The sequence below is a fragment of the Musca vetustissima genome, unplaced genomic scaffold, assembly GCF_032173495.1.
Source record: "Musca vetustissima isolate MV318-11 ecotype Yass unplaced genomic scaffold, APGP_CSIRO_Mvet_v1 utg24682, whole genome shotgun sequence".
In the NCBI taxonomy this organism is placed as follows: domain Eukaryota; kingdom Metazoa; phylum Arthropoda; class Insecta; order Diptera; family Muscidae; genus Musca; species Musca vetustissima.
In genome coordinates, this window is record NW_026876882.1 from 54,379 (window position 1) to 77,927 (window position 23,549).

Here is a 23,549-nt window from a genome sequence, read left to right on the forward strand (position 1 = left end):
GTTGGTTATCTGCAAAATTTTCATGGATTTTTATTGGCAGATTTTATTTGAATAATAAATGAATGTAAATCAAGTACAACAACAAAAAATGCGGGTCAATAGGCTTAACTTACCGAAAAAAATAATAATAAAGCCTTATTATATTATGTTTTTTTATTATAGTATATTTGTTATTGTATACGTGTTTAAATAATGCATGTATATCGTATATATCGAATATCGTAAATAATACATTTAAAGTTCATAACAATAAAATAATTATATAATAAGCATATTACTATAAATATAATATTAATTTTTATATATAGATATTATAGAATCCATTCTATGCAGGTTGCGAAAAAATATGACATACAACAACGCAATCCTTTTTATGATAAGTTGTTTCCCCCAACCTCAACAATTGTTTACATTATTTTGTTATAAGGTGACTTTAATCATTATTAAAAATATAATGGAATAAAATACAAGATTATACATGCTTACACCATATATGTATATGGTATAATGTATGTACATGGAAATAAATATACATACAAACAAATAGCAGAAGGTATGTTATTTTAATGGAATTATAAAAATAATTGATAAGGATTGGGGGAAAAATTCGTAAACAAAAAAAACACGCTTCGCCTTTATTTTTATGAAAAGAAAAACAAAATAAAATTACACATTTTCTTTTACGAGATTTCATATTAAAAAAAAAATCAAAGATGCAATAATATTTAAACAAAAAAATATTTAAAAAAAATACACAGTTTTTTTAAGTAAGATTTTTAGACATTTGTTTTGCATTCATTTAGGGTTTTATAAGCAAAAGGAGTATTTGTTTATGTTGTTTATTGTTATTGATATTGCATTGCTTTGATTATAATATAATGTAGATAAAATTGTACTATTTCTCTGATCTTTGTCAAGGTATGTAATTAATTGAATTTGAACTACATCTTTTTCAGATGTTATTCAAAACATCTCAATTGCAATTCGAGAATGTCATTTGTAATTCGAAAACTCAATTTGCAATTCATAACATTTCACTTGTAATCGAGTATGTAATTTACACTTTACAATTTACATTAGAAATTTAAAAAATTTCATTCGTAATTCGAATATTTCAATTTGAATTTCGTAGAGTTTCATTTAAAATTCAAAGAAATCAAAGAATCAAATTTGAAATTCATAACATTTCACTTGTAATTCATAAAATTTCAGTTGTAATTCATAACAATTCATTTCAAATTCATACATATTCCTTTTGTGTTACCAATAATATTTTTCGAATTTAAAATTAAATGTTATGAAAAACAAATGGAATGTTATGTATTTCAAATCAAATGTTAAGAATTTCAAAAGGAATTATTTAAATTTCAAATGGAATTTTATAAATTTCAAATGGAATTTTATTAATTTCAAGTGGAATTTTATGAATTTCAAACGCAAATACTTGGAATTTTAAATGGAAGTTTATGAATTTCAAATGGAATTCTATGAATTTCGAAAGGTATTCTAGGAATTACAAATGAAATTCTCGAATTACAGCTGATATGTTGTGAATTACAAATGGAATTATCGAATTGCAAATTATATGTTGTGAATTACAAATGGAATTCTCGATTAACATTGATATGTTTTGAATAACATGTGAAAAAGGTGTAGTCTCGGAAAATTTTTCAATAGCTATAATTGGGTTAAAAATAAAATTAAATTTCCATTAAAACGGAGCAAACGTACTTAAATATTCAATGACGTCCCTTAATAATCCATTTACATGGGTTTTCTGGTAACCAAACTTTTTACTATGATTCCCTAATGCTGGGGTGTTAGCAGCATAATGTAGTTGGACCTACGATCCGAAACGAACGAATTTACCTCAGCCAATTGTGTATCAACTATCTTTTCAAACGGAGACTTTTTGAAATCTGGAATTGTGTGCAATTATTTTGCTTAATTGCCAAGTCGTTACAATTGTAAAGTGGATATATCATGGTAGATTTCAGCCTCTCCACGGATTTTAATGACGATATGAGATTTAAAAAAATCGTTTAACTTTTGTTGTCATCTAATGAAGGATAATTTGAAATACGTCATGTGAATACTTTTTACCACATTATAATCTAATATGGACAACTATAAATTCTTTCTAATAATCACTGGTTAGGGGTAGGAATGCCTTTTAGCATTAAATTCATCAGGAGACCATTACAGCCTACAACTATGGCAGTTTCTCTATGACAAAGATGATCTAGGAATTGGCTAGAAAAGATTATCACATGCTGAAAGCAAAGCTACTCGCCAAAACGATTTAGAAACAACTTTAGAAGATTCCTAGAAGGAGGAAAGTTCTGAAATAAATATAAAATATTTGAACCGTGGTCGAAATGACTTTGACTTTAACCTAATGTTCTCTATTCTAAACAAGTCTCACTTATCCCACTTGTACTAAACCTAGTTCGTATGGAAAAATATTTTCCTCGAAAAATTTATATATTGTGAAAGTCAAAATGGGATGAAAACCCACCCCAAAAATACAAGGGAAGCTTACTTAGCAAAGCTTTTTTTAGAAAGATTGATAAAACTCCTGTAGAGAGACATTTTGAAAAATTTTAATATATAAATCGGTATAGATGATACGGCTTTCAAATTGGTTGTACGAATAGAAACCCTTCTAAATAAATTCCTCATTCCATATTGTCCATTCTTTAAAATCTTGCATATATTTTTGGTCTTTCACGTTATATTTTCTTAAAAAAAAGGAGAGTGTTTTCTATAAAGTTTTTAAGCGATATTTTCCAGAAGACCATAATTTGCAGATAAAAATCTTATATATGCTATGCCGAATATCTTTTAATTTCCAAAAACAATCTTAGAATTATATTCTCCAATCTTCTTTTGAATATAAAAAACACTTTCTTGATAGAATAGCTTTTGAAAAATGAAATATGTTTTGAAGAAAAAAAATATTTTAATAATGATCACACATTTTGTTTAAGAATATTTAGGAAAAGAAATGAATACTGAATACTAAACCACATATAACCTTTTTGATCCGAAACGTGATCTCAAATATTTTACAGTTTTTTTCTTGGAAGAGATCATATCATAATCATTGCTACTATCATCGAATATCACTGTAACTGTAACAACAATAACAATTAAAAATCTCTCATTGGTAATTATAACAACAATATATTTGAATCGTTTGTTTTGGAATGACTTGAAAATACAATTATCTTATTTTCAAAAAATAATAATACAATATCATCAACAAAAATTAACTCCTTTCGCTACTGAATTATTTTTATATATATATCAATATGGATAATATCTTTGAAATGTATGTATATAGTATATATAGTGATATAATATATAAGTTAAAGAGTTTTCTCAACTCCGTTCATGTTTGTTCATCTATTACTAAGTAATGTACTTTTGTCAGTGTTTGCCTTTGGCATCATAAAAAAAGAAATCCCAAATAGTTGATTATATAGTATTGCCCATTTGGTTATCATCATAATCATCATACCATGATGCTCCATACACATATATTTACTGTTCAATCATGCTACGTTTAATGGCCTCCTGTAGATCATCATCAAATGTTTCCGGTTTAGAATAATCTGCTGTGAATTTCTCTGGTAATTTAGCACCATTTTCATTTAGGGCAGAGGTGTTGTTACCCGCCGCAGCAGCGGCTGCTGCTTTGTCTGTGTTCGACACAGCTGTGAGTAAAGTTTGATTTTGTACTTTTAATAGATTTTCAGTTCTTGGTATTGCAGCTAAACCTAATGATGATGCTGTAGTGGCTGTTGTTGCAGCTGATGATGGCAATGAGTATTTTTGTTTATTATTGTTCAAATTTGTGATGTCTGATGGGGTGGTATTATTAAAATTGTCATTGGAAAAAGCATCAAATTTTGCAAAATTGTCAATGTTAGTATCGTTGTTGTTGCTGTTGAATGATATTGGGGATTTGTTTTGTAATTTGCCTTTGTTTAGATTTGTTTCTTTGACTGTGGTATTGGAATTTTTAAAGAAATCATCTTCAAAATTATTATCGTTAAAGGCATCAAACATTGCCGTGGCTGTTATTTGTTCGCCGGCTCCTCCAAAACCAACACTGCCACCACCAAATGCATCAAATGGTGATTGGCGTGATTTATTGGCTGTATCCGGTACCGAAAAAGCATCATCAAATGCATCCAAAGATGTCATCGATTTTCCAGTCGTTTTCTTGGGATTACTAATTGAGTCGTAACTTTTGTTCGAATGCGTATCAAAGTTATCATTAAAAGCATCTAGAAATGGATCGGCTTTACTAATCTTAGTCGTCGTTGTCTTTTTGTTCGATTCCATTGTTGAGGTAGATGATTTCGTGGAGAATGCATCAAAATCGGCAAAATTATCAAATAGATTTGATGAATTCGATGTTGTTGTGTTGCTGGTGGTGGTGGTGGTGGTGGTTGGTAAGGGTGTATTACTTTTCGATTTGTTATTGTTGTTATTGATGCCATCCATGGCACCCATGCCGGTAAAAGCACTTGATGAACTTGAATGATGTGATGGCACTGGACTTGGATTGTTATTCAGATTGAAAGATTCGAATTGGTTGAGGAAATCACTGCTAACGGTCGAATTCGATTTGGCCGTGCTATAAATATTGGAGGTTGATGTTGATATGGTTTGCATGGAATCTTGTGTGGTATTGTTAGTGTTCGTTTTATGTTTATCATCTAAAAGAAATGACAAAAAGCAATTATTAGGTAGTTTAAATCGGGGAGGGAAATGATAATGTTGTAGTTTAGTTGAACATTAGTTGTTACACTGGGTGAGGGGAATAAAAGGGGGGAAATATGTGACCTGTAAAGGACATGTGAAGCTCTGCATGTTTATACCCTTCACCACACTGTGCATATGTTTGTAACAGACAAAAAGAAACGAGGTAGACACATGGCTCCTTTTAAGAATGCGCATAGAATCACTTTCTGAGTCTATTTATGCATGTCTGTCCGTCTGTCCATGTATTCTTGTAAACAAAGTACAGGTCGAATTTATTATCTGAATGAGATGAAATTTGGCAAATATCATTTATTTGCCCCAAGGACGAACCCTATGGAAATTGGCAAAAAAAATCAGTTCAGATTTAGATATAGCTCTCGTCCGATTTAATGTAAATGGTGCACCAAAGTCCCTATATATCTTATTATTTGCACGAAATTACGAACAACGTACTGAATTAGGTCTAGAATTATGTGTGTTAAATTTCATGAAAATCAGTTCAGATGTAGATATAGCTCCCATATATATTTTCGTCCGATTTAATGTAAATGGTGCACCAAAGTCTTCATATTTCTTGTGATTTGCACGAAATTTGGCATAGCGTACTGATTTAAGTCTAGTGTACTGTGTGCTAAGATTCGTGAAAGTCGGTTCAGTTTTAGATATATCTGTCATATATATTTTCGTCCGTTTTTATGTAAACAGTGTACGATTTGTACGAAATTTTGAATTGAGTCTAGAATTATGTGTGTTAAGCTTCGTGAAAATCGGTTCATATAGCTCCCAAAGGGTCAAATTTAGGCCGATTGACACAAAATTTTGCACAACGTACTGAAGTTAGTATAGCCTAACGTGTGCATATAGCTCTCATATATATTTTCGTCCGATTTTTAGTAAGTGGTGCACCAAAGACCGATAGGAACAAAACTTACTGAAATTCGCTTCATATCTGGATTTTTTTAAATATGTTCCGGAAAAATATTTTTCCGTATAGAAATCGCGATAATATATATATATATATATATTCCCACTCCATATTGGATAAACGACTATTGTCGTCCATGTAAATGTGCAGAGCAGATATTAGTTCCAAATAAAAATAGAAATTATCGTATCATTGAAGATGAATAACTATAACTTACCATCTGAACTTATATCATCCTTAAATACTTTTTCAGGATCCGTTGAAAACTCATCTTCATCGTCGGCAAATGGATCCTTAATATTAAATGGATCCTCGTAACGATAATCCTTAAATGGATCATCATTAAAGTCGGTGGGTCCACTTATTACTGAAGATGTAGACTTTATGGTACTAAAGGGATCCACAACCTTTGTTCCTGCCGTTGTTGATGTCGTTGCCGGCGCCGAAAAGGCATCAAATAGACTTGTTGCTGCTACCATAGTCACCGTTGTATTTGCAGCCAGCTGCTTTGGTGTATTGGAACGGGAACGTGTTAATGGATTATTGCTATTTGTGACATCAAATGATGTGGATGATGATGATAATGTTGAAATGTTCGTGTTCGTATCCGTGTCAATGGATGATGTGATGTTCGTGCTGGTTGTAGTGGTATTGACATTTTTAAATAAATCAGAAAATGAGTCATCCAATTGTTTCGTTGTACTACTGGAGGAGATATTCGAGCCTATAGTTGTCGATGAACTTGATGAAATATTGTTGTTGTTTGAAGTGGTTGTCGAAATGGTGGCAGCAGCAAGCGAGCTAATGCTGTTCGTTGTGACTGGTGGAGTTAGTGTGAAATTTTCAAATAACGATAGATTTGATGTGGACGATGGCGATGATGAGATGTTGGATGTTTTTGTCTTTGAGGAATTTATGGCTGATTTATAGGGTATCGTTGGCAGGGGTGGTGGTATTATGGGTGCCTAGAGATTATTTTAAATGGTTTGATATTAAGGAAAATAAAAAAGAAATAAAAGAAAATCAAAATGTTAAAATTAAAAATCTATTTAAATAAAAAAATGATAGAAATAATATAAAAATAAATAAATTATGCAAATAAAAATATAAATTTACAAACAAGATAGCGTATGGATTCCAGACTTGCAACAGGAAAACTTTTTTGGTTTTTATATAAAAAAACACTAAAAAGAAATGTATTTAAGGTAAAAACAAATTATACGATACCCTATTACCCTCAGGGGATACGTAGAATTTGCCCTAGGGATACATATTATTCGTGTTAATTTTATTTGTATACCGAATTTGGTTTAGATTTCAGAGACCAAAAGTCGTTGCAAGAAATCGGACAAAATTATGTATAAAAGATATATGCAAATCTGGTCGGAATCGTACCAAATTTTAATGTTCTTCCTATTACAATTCTCATGCTTTCTCGGAATTAAATTTTCGCAATGGAAACCAAAACGAAATCATAAGGTTACACTTTTGTTTCATTTTAAAGAAATTAAATAGTATTGCGGTGATTGAGCCCATACTGAATATTAGCAAACTAATGAAATAAACAAACAAAATAAATAAATAGACATCACACAAATTAGGGATTAATAATATTATTCAAACGATAAAACAGTTTATACAAAAAAACAAAAAAAAACATATAAATAAAAAATAACTCCCAGTGTTTTTAAAAATACCTTGAAAAGAAATTTAATAAAAGCAATTTGTTTTCTTTTAATACATAATTATTTTTTATTATTATTTATTTCATTTATTGTTTTTGCAATTGATTTATGCATTTATGTTTTCGCTTAAATATTTTCTCCATTCATTTGTTAAATATAAATTGAGAAAAAATTAATGTTTTTTGTTATAATTTGGTTTATATATATTAATAATAATGTAAATGTATGCATATATTTATAATGTTATATTTGCAGAATGTTAATAAATTTAACTATAGCTTTTGTCGTTTTTGCAATTGATAAATATTTTTCCATATTTTTGTTTAGTTTCTTTTTTCTGTTTGTTATTAATGATAACAATACGAGAGTGTCATTGAATTATAACGATCACTTAAATGAGAGTTTGTGTGCACTGTCAGTTTATTATGGTAGTGGGTGTATGTTGTAATTACAGTTATCTTTTTTCCACCATTTGTATTTCGAATTAGTTGTTATCTTTTTTTCAATTACATGGAGTGATTTTGAACGTTTAGATTTAAAATTGGATTCATTTTACAATTTCATAGAAAAATAATTCAGTCCTATGGCCACAAATATTGTTAACGTTTTCTAAATGCTTTCGAAGTATAGAAAGACGACATATGAAGGTCAGTCTTCTTTGGAAGATACACTGGTGGCCGAAACGAATCCAACTAAAATTGCAAGCATAATAAATGCCGCATAACTTTTTCAAAAATAAAGACATCGTGTTGGGTTTTTTTTTTAAGTTTTAAAACTGGTCATTTGTTCACTTAAAAAAAGCAAAAGAACAAATGCAAAATTCATTATGAAATAAATAGTAATTTATGGATAAGGGAATTGTCTAAATGCTAGAAACAAATACATTACTCCGATAAAACAGCTAATTATCAGTGATTGTGAAAATAATTATCACAGAAAATGATGTCTAGATATAACCTCAAGAACAGATCGTGGACGAGCTATGGTAGCAGGTCAACTTGCCCTGAAATCATCAATAAAGCCGTTTTATTTCTGAAAGAATCGCAAAACCAAAAGCTCATATTAATTGGAATCCGACTTATTGGAGAAATATTACGATGTTTGTTTGTGAAACAAACAGACATAACCTCTTCTCAAATTTTCAGGATGCGGAGAAAAGTATACCCAAGGATCAAATTGAGCATTTTATTTATTCAATGTCTGTTAGGTGTGCTGCCGTAATCAAAAATAATGGCTATGCTGTCAAAAAATCAAAAAGTTGTTTAGTTTTGACCAAGCAGAAATTGGGTCAATTTAGTTTTCCAAAAAATATTTTTTATTTCGAAATAAATTGTGTGTGTGTTTTTTTTTTTATTAATAAGTTATCTATTTATTTCTAAAAAACTTTCACTATAACATTATTTTTAAAAGTTACAGATCATTTATTCGGTTTGCAATTTCAGTTGCTTTAGTTTTGTATATATAGAAACGTCTTACATATGGTTTTCTATATATTTTCTATACTCTCATTAAATGTTATTTATAGCCTTCTAGAAAAAATATGTACTTTGGTCTTGTGTCAATAAAACTTTACATTCTCTAGCTTTGCTATGATATTGTCATTACAAGAGATCGATTGATCGATTTATTGACAGTCAACTTACAAAGCCCTATAAAAAATTCAATCAATAACCATTTTTGAAAATAATAATGAATTTTGTTTATGTTAGCGCCTAAAGGTATGTGAACATTGCAAATTTAGTAGTGGGATTTGATGTAAATGTAACAGCTGTGACGTTAAGCTACAAATTTATTTAATTCATCCTAGATGACCGAACCTAGACTTATAATCCCCCACTATAGTGAAAATGTTTTAAATGCGAAAGCTTTGGTGCAAGCACATCCTCCTGTTGAGACGAAGATGGAAAACTGGTCAAGATAAAGATAGCGTTTTGAAGATCTGGAAAGAGCTCCTGGTATCAAATGGTGACGGTGAAGAAGATAAGCCAGAACCAATAAGAGATGACGGTATAGGGGGTATACCACCTAGCCAAGATGAGGTCAGAATATCAATCAATCGGCTGAAGAATAATAAAGCAGCAGGTGCCGATGGATTATCAGCCGGTCTATTCAAGACTGGTGAATTTGTACAATTTGACATAATGACATTATTGGACCATACCAATACGGCTTCAGACCTGTCAATTCCACCATTGACCAGATTTTCAGATTTGCACACTGATCCTGTAAAAGATCCACGAAAAAAACACATCGACACATTCCAAATTTTTGTCGACTATAAAGCTACATTCGACAGCCCTTTTGTTTAAAGCCATGTCTGCGTTTGACATTCCTGCATAATACGGCTATGCAGGATATATACGATATAATGGTACGAGCATTGCGAGCGGTAACAGATCTAGTAACAATTGAACATATCCTTTGTAGTTGTCCATCGCTAAGTGGCAGAAGACACAGACAGTTTTGGCAAATTGATAATCTAGCATTCTTCTCCGGAATAGACTCCAAGCAGATCCTAAGCTTTGTTACGACTCTGGCATGGCTAAAATAACCACTTTCTAAACTATTTTTCACTCTTCTAATCTCTTTTTTCCTCTCTTTTCAGGTACCAAGGATGATCACAATGGACAAATGCCTCTGAGTGAACGGTTGCAATCCCTAACCTAACAGCCAACTTTGAACAAATTGAGAAGGAATCTGCCAAAGTGGGTCTGGCTGATGGTAACAACGCGCAAGACGTCCAGTAGACTCGGACCAGCTGTGGAACTTGAGAACTACAGCTTCGAGGTAGTCAAAGATTTGATATACCTTGGCACCGCCATAAAAAAGAACTCATGGCATCAGTTTTGAAATTCGGAGAAGGAATGTGTTGGCCAACAGATGCTATCATGGTCTAAGTAAGCAGTTTAGAAACAGAGTCACCTCCCCCAGACCAAACTCACACTCTACAAGATGCTGATACTACCCGTGTTGTTATATGGATCTGAAGCATGGGTATTTGCGCAAGCAGATGAGGCAGCTCTTGTAGTGTTTGAGAGAAAAATTCTCCGCTAGCAGATGAGGCAGCTCTTGCAGTGTTTGAGAGAAAAATTATCCGGAAGATATATGAGCCGACCTGCGTCGACAGTGAATGTCGTCTACGAATGAACCATGATTTGTACCATCTATTCTCTGACATCGGCATTGTCCAACGTATCGAGCTGCAGCGACTAATTTTAAGGTCGGCTAAAATGTATGGTCAATACCTATATCAGCTTAATTATACCCTTTATTTGGTCAACTTTTGTCAGTACGAACTACAGAAAATTGTTATGATCCTTTATTTTTTAAAACAATTGTTAAGCCCTATAACAGGCTGCGGAATTATCGAGCGAAATGACTGTTCTGAACTAGTTTTCCGTCGAATATAAGTTTCATAAGAAGATCAGGATGATACAAATAAAGCAACATAATGTGCCAGTGTATTCTGCTGCCCAGATACAAATTGAAATCGTCACCTCATCGGACACAAACAATTATTGACAGCGAACTTTGAACCCTAGGACGTCATGATAGACGTTAACTATCAGCTACTGTCAGACTTTTCAGTACTGGCAGAGGAAATGGCCACAGAGAATGAACTCTTCCCTTGCAGTTAAAACAGTTACACAGAAAGAAATCAATATATAGATTTTCAATTGTACTGCCTACATTTGAATATCTTATAAAATATGGCATGTACAACATACGCTACCGGTTTTCGTTATGTTGAAATTACACACCAAAAACGTCTAGCTAACCATCAATTACGGCTTTCAAACATAATTTTTTTTCGCACACTCAAGAATTTCCTGTGTTATTGTCGAATAACTAATTCGTCATGTACATGTAGAGCAGCGCATCGTAGTATTTGAATATGGAATTACATATTACACGAGATTAAATGGAACATATGTAAGTTATATGATATATGTAAGGATTAATACGAAACTGAAAACAATTTTGGCTAACAATTAAATAAATTCAACATTTCAAAACTTCAATAAATTTATAGTTTTTATAACAAAATGAAATGTATTAGAGTTTGATTGATTCACAAACAATTGAACGAACAGAAATTAATTTGACTAGATGTAGTTATATTTTTTGTTTGTTTGTTGTTGTTATATTTTGGATGGATGGTTGTTCTAATTAGCAGTATTTGTTCAGCATGTGTATTTTTTTGGTATTTAATTACTAACATTCCTATTGCATATTATTTTGTTAATTGGATAGGTTGTTTGGATAATTGTTGTTGCATTCCTCACAATTATAAAACAAATATTTTTAGGGGGGAAATAATAGTTGTTAGAGCATAAAAGTACAATATTATTTCGATAATAACAGGACACTCGCAAGTGAGAGAATAATATTAATCACAAGACACACGGAAAATTTTAGATACATTGACAAGATGGGAAGTGATTTCATAACAAATTTAATAAAGTGTTACTGAAATATTATATGAAATTTGTAAATCGTCGCTTTCAGTTTGAATCGAATATGGAATATTATTTAAATTTCTTTGTCTGCCATATCGAAAATATACTGTATAACGGTTTATAGGTTATGTAAGGTACACGAAGACTAATAATTGATATATTGGTATGTATTCGTTAAAGTGTTAAAGGTATATCCAAGTTGAATAATGAGTATGTATTAGGATTTGATTAAGTTTCCTTTTTGTGTTCAGATGTATGTAAAGGCTAATAATATTGCATTTTGTATTCAATTTTATTATATTAGATAGTATTTTTTATTATGATTTAATGTACTAAATATTGTTAAGTCACATTTTTGTTATAATAAACACAAATTAATTATTTTGCAGGAATGGAATGAGCATTTATTGAAATTAGCAGAGAATTTATACCGGACTAAGCTGAATGTAATGTTACTCGGGGCGATGTGTTTTATATAAATAATATTTGAATATTTGCGATCATATTACATAGTGTAGGAATTAGAGAATATTTTGGGGTTATCATTATATGAGGGCTATTCCTAATACATCCTAAGAGGGCGGAATGATTACAACATATGGTTAAATCGTTTTAGAATTCTATACTTTGTAGGGTGAAAACAGACAATTTCGAGTAACGACTATCCCCCCATCTCTTCAAGAGAAAAACCTTAGGTTTGGTGCAGGCACATCCTCTTGTAGAGATGAAGAAGGAAAACTGGTGACAGATACAGACAGCGTGTTGAGGAAGAATTTTGAAAATCTTCTGGTATCAAATAGTGGCGGTGAAGAAGATACCCCAGAACCAATAAGAGATGACGGGATAGTGTGTAGCCCAGATGAGATCAGAATAACAATCAATCGGCTGAAGAATAACAAAGCAGCAGGTGCCGATGGGTTATTAGCCGAACTATGCATGTCTGGTGGTCAGAAACTGGTAAGGAGCGTGCACCAGCTGATTTGTACAATTTGGCTAGAGGAATGCATGCCCAATGATTGGAACCTCAGCATCCTGTGTCCCGTGCACAAATAATGTGATATCCAGACTGAAACCAATAGTCAATGACATTATTTTTTTGTACGCCGATCAAGAATCTTTATACTTTATAGGATCGGAAATGATTATTTCGATGTGTTACTACTATGGAGGGTATACAAATACGTGGAGGGGGGCAAGAAAGCGACGAAGCCCGAATCTAAATTTAAAAGAGGATAACGAAATAACGAAAACGTTTGAACACCCATTGTTCCATGCTTGTTCGTTTATGAAACCGAATCAAATAAAATCACTCAATTCCGAATCTCAATACTTTTCCCACTTGTTTAATGGACTAATGGTCCAAACTTTCCTGGACACATCACACTTTCTACATATTCCTCACTATTTTTTCATGGGGAAAATCACAATAATCACGAACTTCTGAATATATTTTTCCTACTTTGTCACCTCTGCAATATTCTTTAACGTTATTTTCAAAACCATTAAATTCTCTGCTACAACTTCAATAAAATATTTAATAAAAGTAGATGGGAAACATATCAACGCCATTACGAAATTTGAGTATTTGCAATTCGAAACGAACATTTGAAGCTACAATTGTAATATGTTATGACTAGTAGGTTTGATTAATTGATGCTAAATATGTTTGAATTACTTTTACTTATTATTTGAATTACATACATCGTAAGTTGAGGATTAGTTTTTTGTTGTTATTTGTTAATGATTTGAAAATCAAGAGAAAACATTTGTAACATTTATAATAAATAGATTATAATTTATTTGTTTGCTTTTTGTTCAAAGAGTTAATTTTCCTTTAACGTTTTTTTGGTTTCTTCTTTAATTTTGATGGTATATGTTCTTTGTGTGTGTGTTAATTGTTAATAATTATACTATATAAAGAAAAATAAAACTAGATTAGATACGCGACAATGAGATGTGGTTTGTTTTAATGATACTATGTTTTGTTTATGGCGTTCACTGAAAATAGAAAATTGGTTTCAAGAGAAAAGATATGAAAAAGCATACGGTTAGTTAGTTTGAGTTCTTCTCATAGAAAGAGAGTAAGGGAAGGGAATCTTTCTTGAGCTTTGTAATAAAAAATCATGTATATTTTTAGTAAACAAAAAGAAACTCCAAAATGAAAAACAGAATGTATGATTAATGGTTTTTTTAAAGCCATTATTGAATGAAGGATATAACGAACATAAAAATTTATTAGTAAAATTAGTCAACAAAGAAAAAAAAAGCCAGAAAAACAAATACTATATAATTTCAAAATAAAACAGAACAAAATTCTATAAAAACAATATAAAAAATTATAAAAACAAAACATTTCGTTGTCTTTTTGTTTTTGTTTTTGAAACTACAAACGAAATATGTAATAAGCGGTGTGCATGCATTACCACCGATCCCAACGTACTGAAAAATTACCAACCTTAGTATCGAAATCGGCAAAATCAGCAAAACCTCCTGATCCTGTGGTGGAGCCAAAGCCTTCTGGTTGAGCTGGACGATTAGGAGCCTTTAATGAAGAAAAATAAAACAATGTTGAATGTATTTAAGACAAAATGTGTTTAAGACAAAATATGTAATGAAATTAAAACGGTTCTAAAATGCCACATTTAGCATTATCTGGTAATCATATTAACAAACCCTTACCATACTTATACTATCAAACCCGCCAATATGTTCAACCAATAGTTCAATTACTTCGTCATGAGACATGAGGGATGTTTGAGGCCTGTTCGCGACAATTCAGATCATATCGCTCATTTGCTGCAAGACAGGCATAACTCAAAAAGCGATTTTGTAGAAAATGCGTTTTAAGCTTTCAATTTACTCACACTTTATATGGGACAGAGGAACTTCTACAGCTTCTCAATTAGAGTGTGTAAGAGATATTCATATGATTTTTTTACACAACATGAGGTCTATTATAGCGAACAATCGTGCATCATTAACTTTTGAGTTATGCCTCTCTTGCAGCAAATGAGCGATGTATGCTGATAAATTATACCAGTAAGTGCAAAGGCAAGTAATTATAAAATAAAAGATTTAGAAAAATATCTTGGAATCTGATACGAATTTTCAAGGACTGTAAAAACTTTAGCCGTTGTGAAATATGTATAGATTTTTAAGGTGTACTGAAATATGTATAGCTTCTTAAGTAGTACATGTTAGCCGTCAAATTAAATTTGGAAAATAACATATTGATTGAAAGATAAGGTCTAGTTCTATACGGACCACTATAAAGCTCCTAATTTTCTCTATAGAGCTTCACAGCACCCATACCGACATCTGTAGAGCTCCTGATTACCTATACGGACATCTATAGAATTCTTCACTACATATAGAGTTCCTCAGCTCTCATATGGACGTCTACAGAGCTAGTCAGCACCTACACAGACCTTTATATTCCTCCTCCGCACTTATACGAAGCACTATAGAGGGTTTTCCACGACAGAGGGGTCTACGATCCGAAACGACCCGAGTCTTACCCGGGCAACGTCTGTCACCTTAGCCCATTGTGTAAAAGCAATAGGGCTGCTACAACAACAACAACTATAGAGCTCCTCAGCACCTCTATTGACCTTCATATCAGCAATACCAACATTTGTGGTACTGCAGCACCTCTACGGACCCCTATAGAGCTTATCAATACCTATACGGACCTATATAAAGCTTCTCACCACCTATATGAACCTCTATTAAGTTCCTCTTACCTTACCACCTGTATAGTATGTTTTCACATCGAAAATCATATTGAGATCTCGAAAAAGTATTTCCTTTCCCCTAGGCAAATCTTCATCTTTCATGTAATTTATTAAAATCACGATCTACTCCCCATTATTTTTTAACTCCCAGCCGAAAAAAACCGCTCGGAAAAGGGTCAACTAAATAAGAAATTGTAGTTAATAGTAATGGACAGCAACAACAACGATAACAACAGCTCTCGTTTCCACGACATCACCTCAGCCCATTGTGTAAAAGCAATAGGGCTGCTACAACAACAACAACATAACAACAGCTCTGCATACCATCCCCAGTGAATGTTTAACATTGTGCCAGGTTAAAAAAAAACCAAAACAATAGAGGTTAACAAACCTAGTTGTAAAAGGATGTGAAAATGAGAAATGCTGTACGGGAAAATTCAAGTTAATGCACCTGTCCTGCATCAGCTACTTTAAAATATAGATTCCCGGATTTTAATTACGACTTTAGTATTTCAATGTCACTTGGTGTATTTTACGCGGCTTCATATTTTTCCAGACTTTGGTGTGAAATTGTTCAAAGTAATAGGAAATGCTGAAAGTGTTTGTGTGATTGCTTTCCCTTGAACTACGATTCTTACAAGTGTTCATTGTTTTGGAACACGTTTACAATTGTACGATTTTGGTCTCATTTGATTTATGATGGTATTTAGGACATATAAATATTTTTAAAGTTATTTTTAGATGGGTACAAGTTTTGAATAATAATAATATACTCTACCTGCATTGGTCTGGGTGGAGCTGGTCTTGGTGGGGGCACCTTTGATTTCTTCGGAGGTAATGCTGGACTAGGCGATTCTGGTCTTGGCGGAGGTCCTGATTTTGCAGTGGTTAGATTTTGTGTTTGTGTCTGCGTATTTGGGCTTAATACTTGACCCTGACCCGTTGGGGCGTGTAGTGCAGCAAATGGATCGTTGTTAAAGGTATCCTTCGCGGGCTAGTTTTTTTGTATAAAAAGAGTCAATTAAAAATTAAAATATTAACATTTATGCGTCAGCCTTTTTTACATACCTCTGCTGGTTTATTCGCAAAAGCACTACCGCCAAATGCATCCCCACCAAATCCGCTAGTATTGGTACTGGCAAAAGCATCGAAATTGGCATCAAAACCTGTATTAAAACTATCATCAAAACCACCTTTCGCCGGTGCTGCAGTTGTTGTGTTGCTGGTAAAGGGATCGCTATCAAAGCCATTACTGGTAAAGCCATTATTTTTATTATTCATTGCTGTGGTGGTGCTGTTTGTATCATTAAATGGATCATCTTTTGGTATTTCAATTTCTTTTTCCAATTGAATGCGTGCCTCACTAAAGTCAGGTTCAATTTTCAATTGATATTCCGAAACTAGTTCAGCATTTTCAGAATCGATGGCAGCACGACACATAAGCAAAGCATCAGTCATTTGACGTTGGGTTTCCATTAGTTGTGTTACCATGGAACGTATCTGAATAAAAAAATGAAATTAGTTAGTTACTTTTTTAATTTAAAATGTCAGGAATAAATACTAACCGAACTAATTTGTAATTGTGTATTCTGCAAATGATTGGTAAGCTTTTGTAGTTCACGATTATTTTCATCGTATTCTTTTTGCAATGAGTTCTCCTCATCTTTGAGTTTTTGTAACTCTGAACGTTTGGCATTTAACTCGCCTTCCTGTTCGTTGATAGTTTCTTCCTGCTTCTGACACTGCTCACGAATCTTATTAACCTGAAATAAAACAGGAATTAGGAATAAAAAGGGATTAGTAGTGAACAATGATTCGTATGAATGTAAACGATGAGATGATTTTGCCGCAGTTTTCACACATTAGTTTGTCCGTTTAGCTAGCTAGAGAGTAGAGACGCATGCACAAGGTTTTTATTTTACAACGACGTTTCAGAAAGCAGAATGTTATGTGATTACAGCGAACACACGTTAATACTAACACAAACATATTTGTTTTAATACAAACACATTGGTTTACTTTGGTTGGTATACCAAATTGGATAGAAAAGAAGAATATTAAGAAAATAGAACAAAAAAGTGGTAAAAAACTAAATTACAAAACACAAAATTTAAATTAGACAAAACAATTAAAAATACACAACAGAAATCTGCAAAGGAATAACACAAAACCAACCTGATTTCTCATTTTAGGAATTTCGAGATTTATGATTTGCAGTGACTTCTCATATTCAAGGCTCTATGTATTATGTATTGGGGGGAAGGGTTTCAGTGAAATTCAATTCGATTTGGATGTTTTTTGAAACAATTATTTTCCCGGGTAAGGGAATCAAAAGACGATGTTGGTGTTTTGGAATAGGATGGGCAGATTGAGATATTAACCAAGGTTTAGATATTAAAAAATAAACAAAACAAAATTAGCAAAAGTAATCAAATAATAAAAACAATAAAAACTCGAAAATAAACATATGTTGTGTATGTAGGGAGAGGGTGGGTTTACAACACTTACCTGAGCTTTAAGATCATCCAAACGTTTTTGGGCTTCACCACGTTGATTTTCCAATTGTTTTAATGTGGCCGAAAGTGTATCTAATTCACTCTGAAATAAAATCAAACAAATAAAGTATAAAATTTATATACGAGCTGAAGGGAGTCTTTATAGACGAGTTGAAGGGAGTCTTTATATACGAGCTGAAGGGAGTCTTTATAGACGGGCAGAAGGGAGTCTTTATAGACGGACTGAAGGGAGTCTTTATAGACGGGCTGAAGGGAGTCTTTATAGACGTGCTGAAGGGAGTCTTTATAGACAAGCTGAAGGGAGTCTTTATAGACTAGCTGAAGGGAGTCTTTATAGACGAGCTGAAGGGAGTCTTTATAGACGAGCTGAAGGGAGTCTTTATAGACGAGCTGAAGGGAGTCTTTATAGACGAGCTGAAGGGAGTCTTTATAGACGAGCTGAAGGGAGTCTTTATAGACGAGCTGAAGGGAGTCTTTATAGACGAGCTGACGAGAGTCTTTATAGACCAGCTGAAGGGAGCCACTTTTTGCTGAAGCAGGATCTTTTTATAGACTAGCTAAAAAGAATCCTCTTTATAGACTCAGTAGTAGGAAATCCGTAAAGGAAATATTTTTAGACGATCGACAGGTAAAACTATATTGACGATATTCTGTATGATAATTTTTGTACCCACCTGTAAGCTTCTAACTTCACCATTCTTGATGCGTATATCAGCTTCCTTTTGAGCAATTTCAGTTTCCAAAGCTCTTCGTTCTTTCGCCAATTCTTCAATTTCTTTTGAAATCATTTCCAGTTCTGGATTGGTATATGTAGGCTTTGGTTCCTATCAAACAAATTATATTAACAAAAATATTTGTCAGTTTTGCTACAACGTTCATACCTGTGGCTGTATATCGACACCGGACACAATACCTCGCATCGATGGTGGTACCATATTGGCAGTCAATACTTGAGGTGGATCAATACCTTTCTGTTTGCGTTCTACCATCCACATGGCCAAAGCAAACTGCTCCAATGTTAATTTACCCGATTGATTGGTATCGCAAAGAGCCCTAAGACGACAATACAATGTAAAACAAAATGTAAATAATTTCAAAATTTTTGTGTGCATACCATATATGGGCCAACATCTTTTGTGGCACTCCCGATTGCAAGAAGACATTCTTTACTTCCAAGCCAGATACTAAGCCATCTTTATCGCGATCAGCCTCCCTAAACATGACTTCGAAACGCTTAAATTCCTCGGCGCCGACAACCCAATCAGCATTGGCAGTAACCGATGGTGGAGCACCGATGGGTATTAATGGATCTGTCGATATTAACGGTCCAACTGTTGCTGGGCCGCCAACGGGTGGAACACGCTGTATGGCTGGTGGTATGGGTATGGCCGGTGGTGGTGCAATATCTTTGGGAAAGTTTGCAACAAAACCACCATCACCAAATCCATCATTCGATGGTGCACGTGGCATTCCCGGTCCACCAGCTATAACAGGTGGTGCTGGTTTTGGTGGTGGCACACCTGGTTTACGTAATTCTGGTGGCAATACATCCGGTACCGTACGCTTTTCCAGTGTCTTATAAACTAAGTGCATGGCCACGATAAATTCATGTTTATCCAAATTGCCGTCCTTATCTTGATCGGCTAAATCCCAAATTTTTCCTAAAGTTTCCATAGGAAGTTTAGAATCCAATAATACACCTTTGACTTTATTGCCCGGTAACATTCCACCAACCGGTTTTAATGATTCGAAAAGTTGTTCATATTTGAGACGATCAATGACACGAATCGTCCAATCACCAGTGGGTACAGCCGCGGGAACAGCACCAGCCGTTACCACGGGAGATGGTGGTACACGTGGTGGCATTATCTTTGGCAAATCACCCTAAATAATAAAAAACACAGTATTATAAAATGAAAAATGATAGGTAAAATGTTTGGGTATATATAAAAAATTCGTCTTCATACTTCAATGCAAACGGTGATATCGAAAGGAACTCTAATAAAGAGTTCCCCATACCCCAACGTTTTTAACACTAGAACGCCGAAGGCAGTCATTTTGACCGCTTTCCAATTTCAAGAATTACGTTTATTATAAAAAAATCACCAAATTTAAAATAAAAGTATCATTAAATGCACAGTTGCTTTTGTACTTGAAATTGGAAAGCGGCACCATTTACATGAAATGACCGCCTTCGGCGAAAGATATATGTGGACTTTGGTGCACCATTTGCATGAAATCGGACGAAACTATATATGGGAGCTATATCTAAATCTGATTTTCATAGAAATATGGACCGTTCAATTTCTAAAGGGTCGTCCTTGGGCCGATATATAAGTGACCTATGCCAAATTTCGCCTAATTGGTCTAGGCTAATAGAATTATTAAATGAAATAACATTTGGGTAGTTATAGCGTAGATTTGGACATTCAATCTACATGTCTGGAATATCAATAAATATTCACAGAGAGTCAAAACATCCGAAAAAACTATTCGCGGAAACGAAGTAGATGAGGTGACGATTGAGTGTAATATTTTTAACTGTCTTACTATAAAACAACCTAGACCTTAAAATTTTGAATATTTACTTAATACGGTCAAGGTTGGTTATAACGAACTTGTAGGGACCAAGTAAATTTCATATCCAAGGTGAAAAAAAGCATAGGTTGGGCTGAAAAATATATTCAGTTACATTAGAGATTAACCAATTAAATGCATTTAACACATAAATTTATTAATTCTGAAAAGGGGAGCCTTTATTGACGAGCAGACAAGCTGAAGGGAGTATTTATAGTTGAAATGAAGGGTGCAGCTTTGAGTGTCCATACCAGCGTCGTCGGGTATCCATTGTCTTATATTGAATGATTTTATTATACCATCATATGGAATTTGCTTAATTTGACAATTCTCAATATCTTTTATAAAGCACCTTGCGAATCACATAGGGTCCCTTGAATTTAGGCAATACTTTCTTCTCCCTACAGTGGTGTCCACATTACGAATCACCACAAAATCTCCTACCTCAAAGAAGTTAACCACCACCATTTTCTCTTTATCCCTTTTTACACTATAATCTTGCGACGCCGCTATAGCGTCTTCAGACCTATCTCTGATCTTCTGAATGACCTGTAAGCGGGGCCTGTTTATAAATGGATGTCTTAATCGATTCATTTGTGGTTTCAAAAAAACATTTATTTGTTTTATGTAATTCAATCCAACACCAAGTTAATTTGACAATTCTCAATATATTTTATAACGTATCGATCGTTGGGCAGTACTTTGTGAATGACATAGGGTCCCTAGAAATTAAGCCAATAATTTTTTTCCCCTACAGTGGTGTCCAAATTCCGAATCACCACCCCTTTCTCTTTAGCCCTTTTTACACTATAATCTTGCGACCCCGCTATAGCGTCTTCAGTCCTATCTCTGATCTTCTGAAGGACCTGTAAGTCGTTTGGAAATTGTCGAAATTCAATTTAATTTATTTCATAAAGGCTATGAGCGATTCCAAAAACTTCATTACATGGACCACACGAAATTTCAAATCATGGATGGGGTTTCCTTAAACTAAATTCAATACTGAATGGGAAAGTTGTAAGTAAAAATAAAAAAGGCTACTATGATCCGCAATCGGGTCTTATGCTTAACATAAGCCTAGAAGTGAAATACTTTCAAGAGATCGGCAATTTCTATGAGTTTTTGAGCTAATCGTTTATGAATTTTGGCAATGTACGATATTTAAGTCGATTATAAATTACGTTTACCACCAACTATGCATACCCTACATGGTAGACATAGAATCCAATTTAATAGGTCAACTAATGACCACACCCCTTATATGAAAATTATTCCTATTTTAAGTGATTAAATTTTCACTGCAAATGTTAAAAAATTGTCCATACAAATAAGCAACAAATTTTCATACAAATACAACAACATATTGCAGTTTTGCCTGATAACTAAAATGCATCATTCGAAATTGTACATTAAGCAATTCTGAATAAAAGCAAATTCAAAACAATAAAAGATTACACTAATTATTACATTGAATGACATTTTTGGAATATTTCACACTATCGGCATTTTGTGACTTCATAGAAAATCAAATTATCAAATTTTGCACTCTGTGTCCTTCTTATATGTCACACACACACAAGCACACACGTACACACATATTTCGCCGTCATGTCCTTTTTTCGATTGTGTAACTTTATGGCAGAACACTCGGTATGTACTTACCACTTTTGGTGGTTTCTCCGTGTCCATGTAAATGTTATTCATGTTGTAGACATGACCAGCCTGAGCCAATGATACCAATTTTAAGGCCACAAAGAAACCTGGCTTATCCAAATAGCCCTTACCATTGGGATCTGAGAGATCCCAGACTCGGCTTAGCACCACATCGCTGAGACCAGACTTTTTCAGGAATTTGGCAGCAGCCATTGCCTCAATGGTCCCAGTTCCCTTGGGATCCATCTGTAACAAGTACACATCATTGTAAAGAAAACATTTTCATTTCAATTTTTTTCATCCGAGGCACTTCCGTTCCACTTTGGCCTCAAAAACTATACCTGTTTGTAGTAGGCCTCATAGATCGGCGTATGTTTGCCACACAATTTCACAAAATCGATGTTCATGTTTTTTTCGAATCCTTGTCTTCGTCTATATCTATTTTGTTTGTCCTTTAAACAAATGGAAAATCCAAAATTTTCCTCTAAAACATTCAACGGCAATTCTGTAGTTGGAGGTTGGAGCAGCAGAAAAAAATGTATTTTATGTGTTATCACAAAATCGATAAACTGAAGAAAAAAATTCTGACAGTTTTTACCCCAACAAACACAAAGAGAGCCAACGGACGAGCGAGAGAGGCCAACAAACACTCAACTCAACACAACAACAGCAAAACACAACATACAAGTGGTGAATAACAGCGGCCGCAGAAAATTATTTTGCAGTGGAAAAGACGACACCCTTTAATTTGTTTTTCACTTTTCCGAAAGAAAATCACTTGCACCGACTTTAATTTGTAATTTTCACAGATACCGATTGCCAAAATCACATAATAATTCTATTTGGGGGCGAAACTTTTCCTATGTTTTCTAGATTTTTACAAATTTCTTCAGATTCAATTCCTTCACACCACTCCAGTTTAATCAAATTACACAGTTGTATTAAACCGTAGTAGACAGATTAGAGCTGGTAATGAAACGATTGAAATATGTTTGTATCGTTATCGATTGATAGTAAAGTTATCGATAATATCGGTTGTTTTCTGAAAAACGTTTTTTGCTCTCAATGGCCCCACACACCACAGTGCATTACGAAAATAACAGCCTTACCCAAGGTAGATAGATAGACAAGGTAGCCGCATCGGCGAATTTCTACAACAAACATCGGTTGTTGTGTTTTGATATGTCAAAACTATTTTGACAAACAAACAGATCGACATGATT

General features: G+C 33.5%; 1 protein-coding gene across 1 annotated transcript; it reads right to left on the reverse strand.

The window, feature by feature from the left end:
* Positions 1 to 3,546: 3,546 nt before the first annotated feature.
* LOC133321413 (epidermal growth factor receptor substrate 15-like 1) lies at positions 3,547 to 22,756 on the reverse strand. The gene is made up of 13 exons (XM_061530499.1): positions 22,668 to 22,756; positions 22,336 to 22,572; positions 19,211 to 19,980; positions 18,978 to 19,149; positions 18,771 to 18,920; positions 18,089 to 18,178; positions 17,146 to 17,343; positions 16,649 to 17,080; positions 16,359 to 16,574; positions 14,302 to 14,388; positions 5,915 to 6,666; positions 5,709 to 5,725; positions 3,547 to 4,730 (listed from the first exon to the last, which is right to left on the reverse strand). The coding sequence occupies exons 1-13, from the start codon at positions 22,731 to 22,733 to the stop codon at positions 3,547 to 3,549; spliced, it is 4,371 nt and encodes a 1,456-aa protein (XP_061386483.1). The 5' UTR covers positions 22,734 to 22,756.
* Between the last annotated feature and the right edge of the window lie 793 nt (positions 22,757 to 23,549).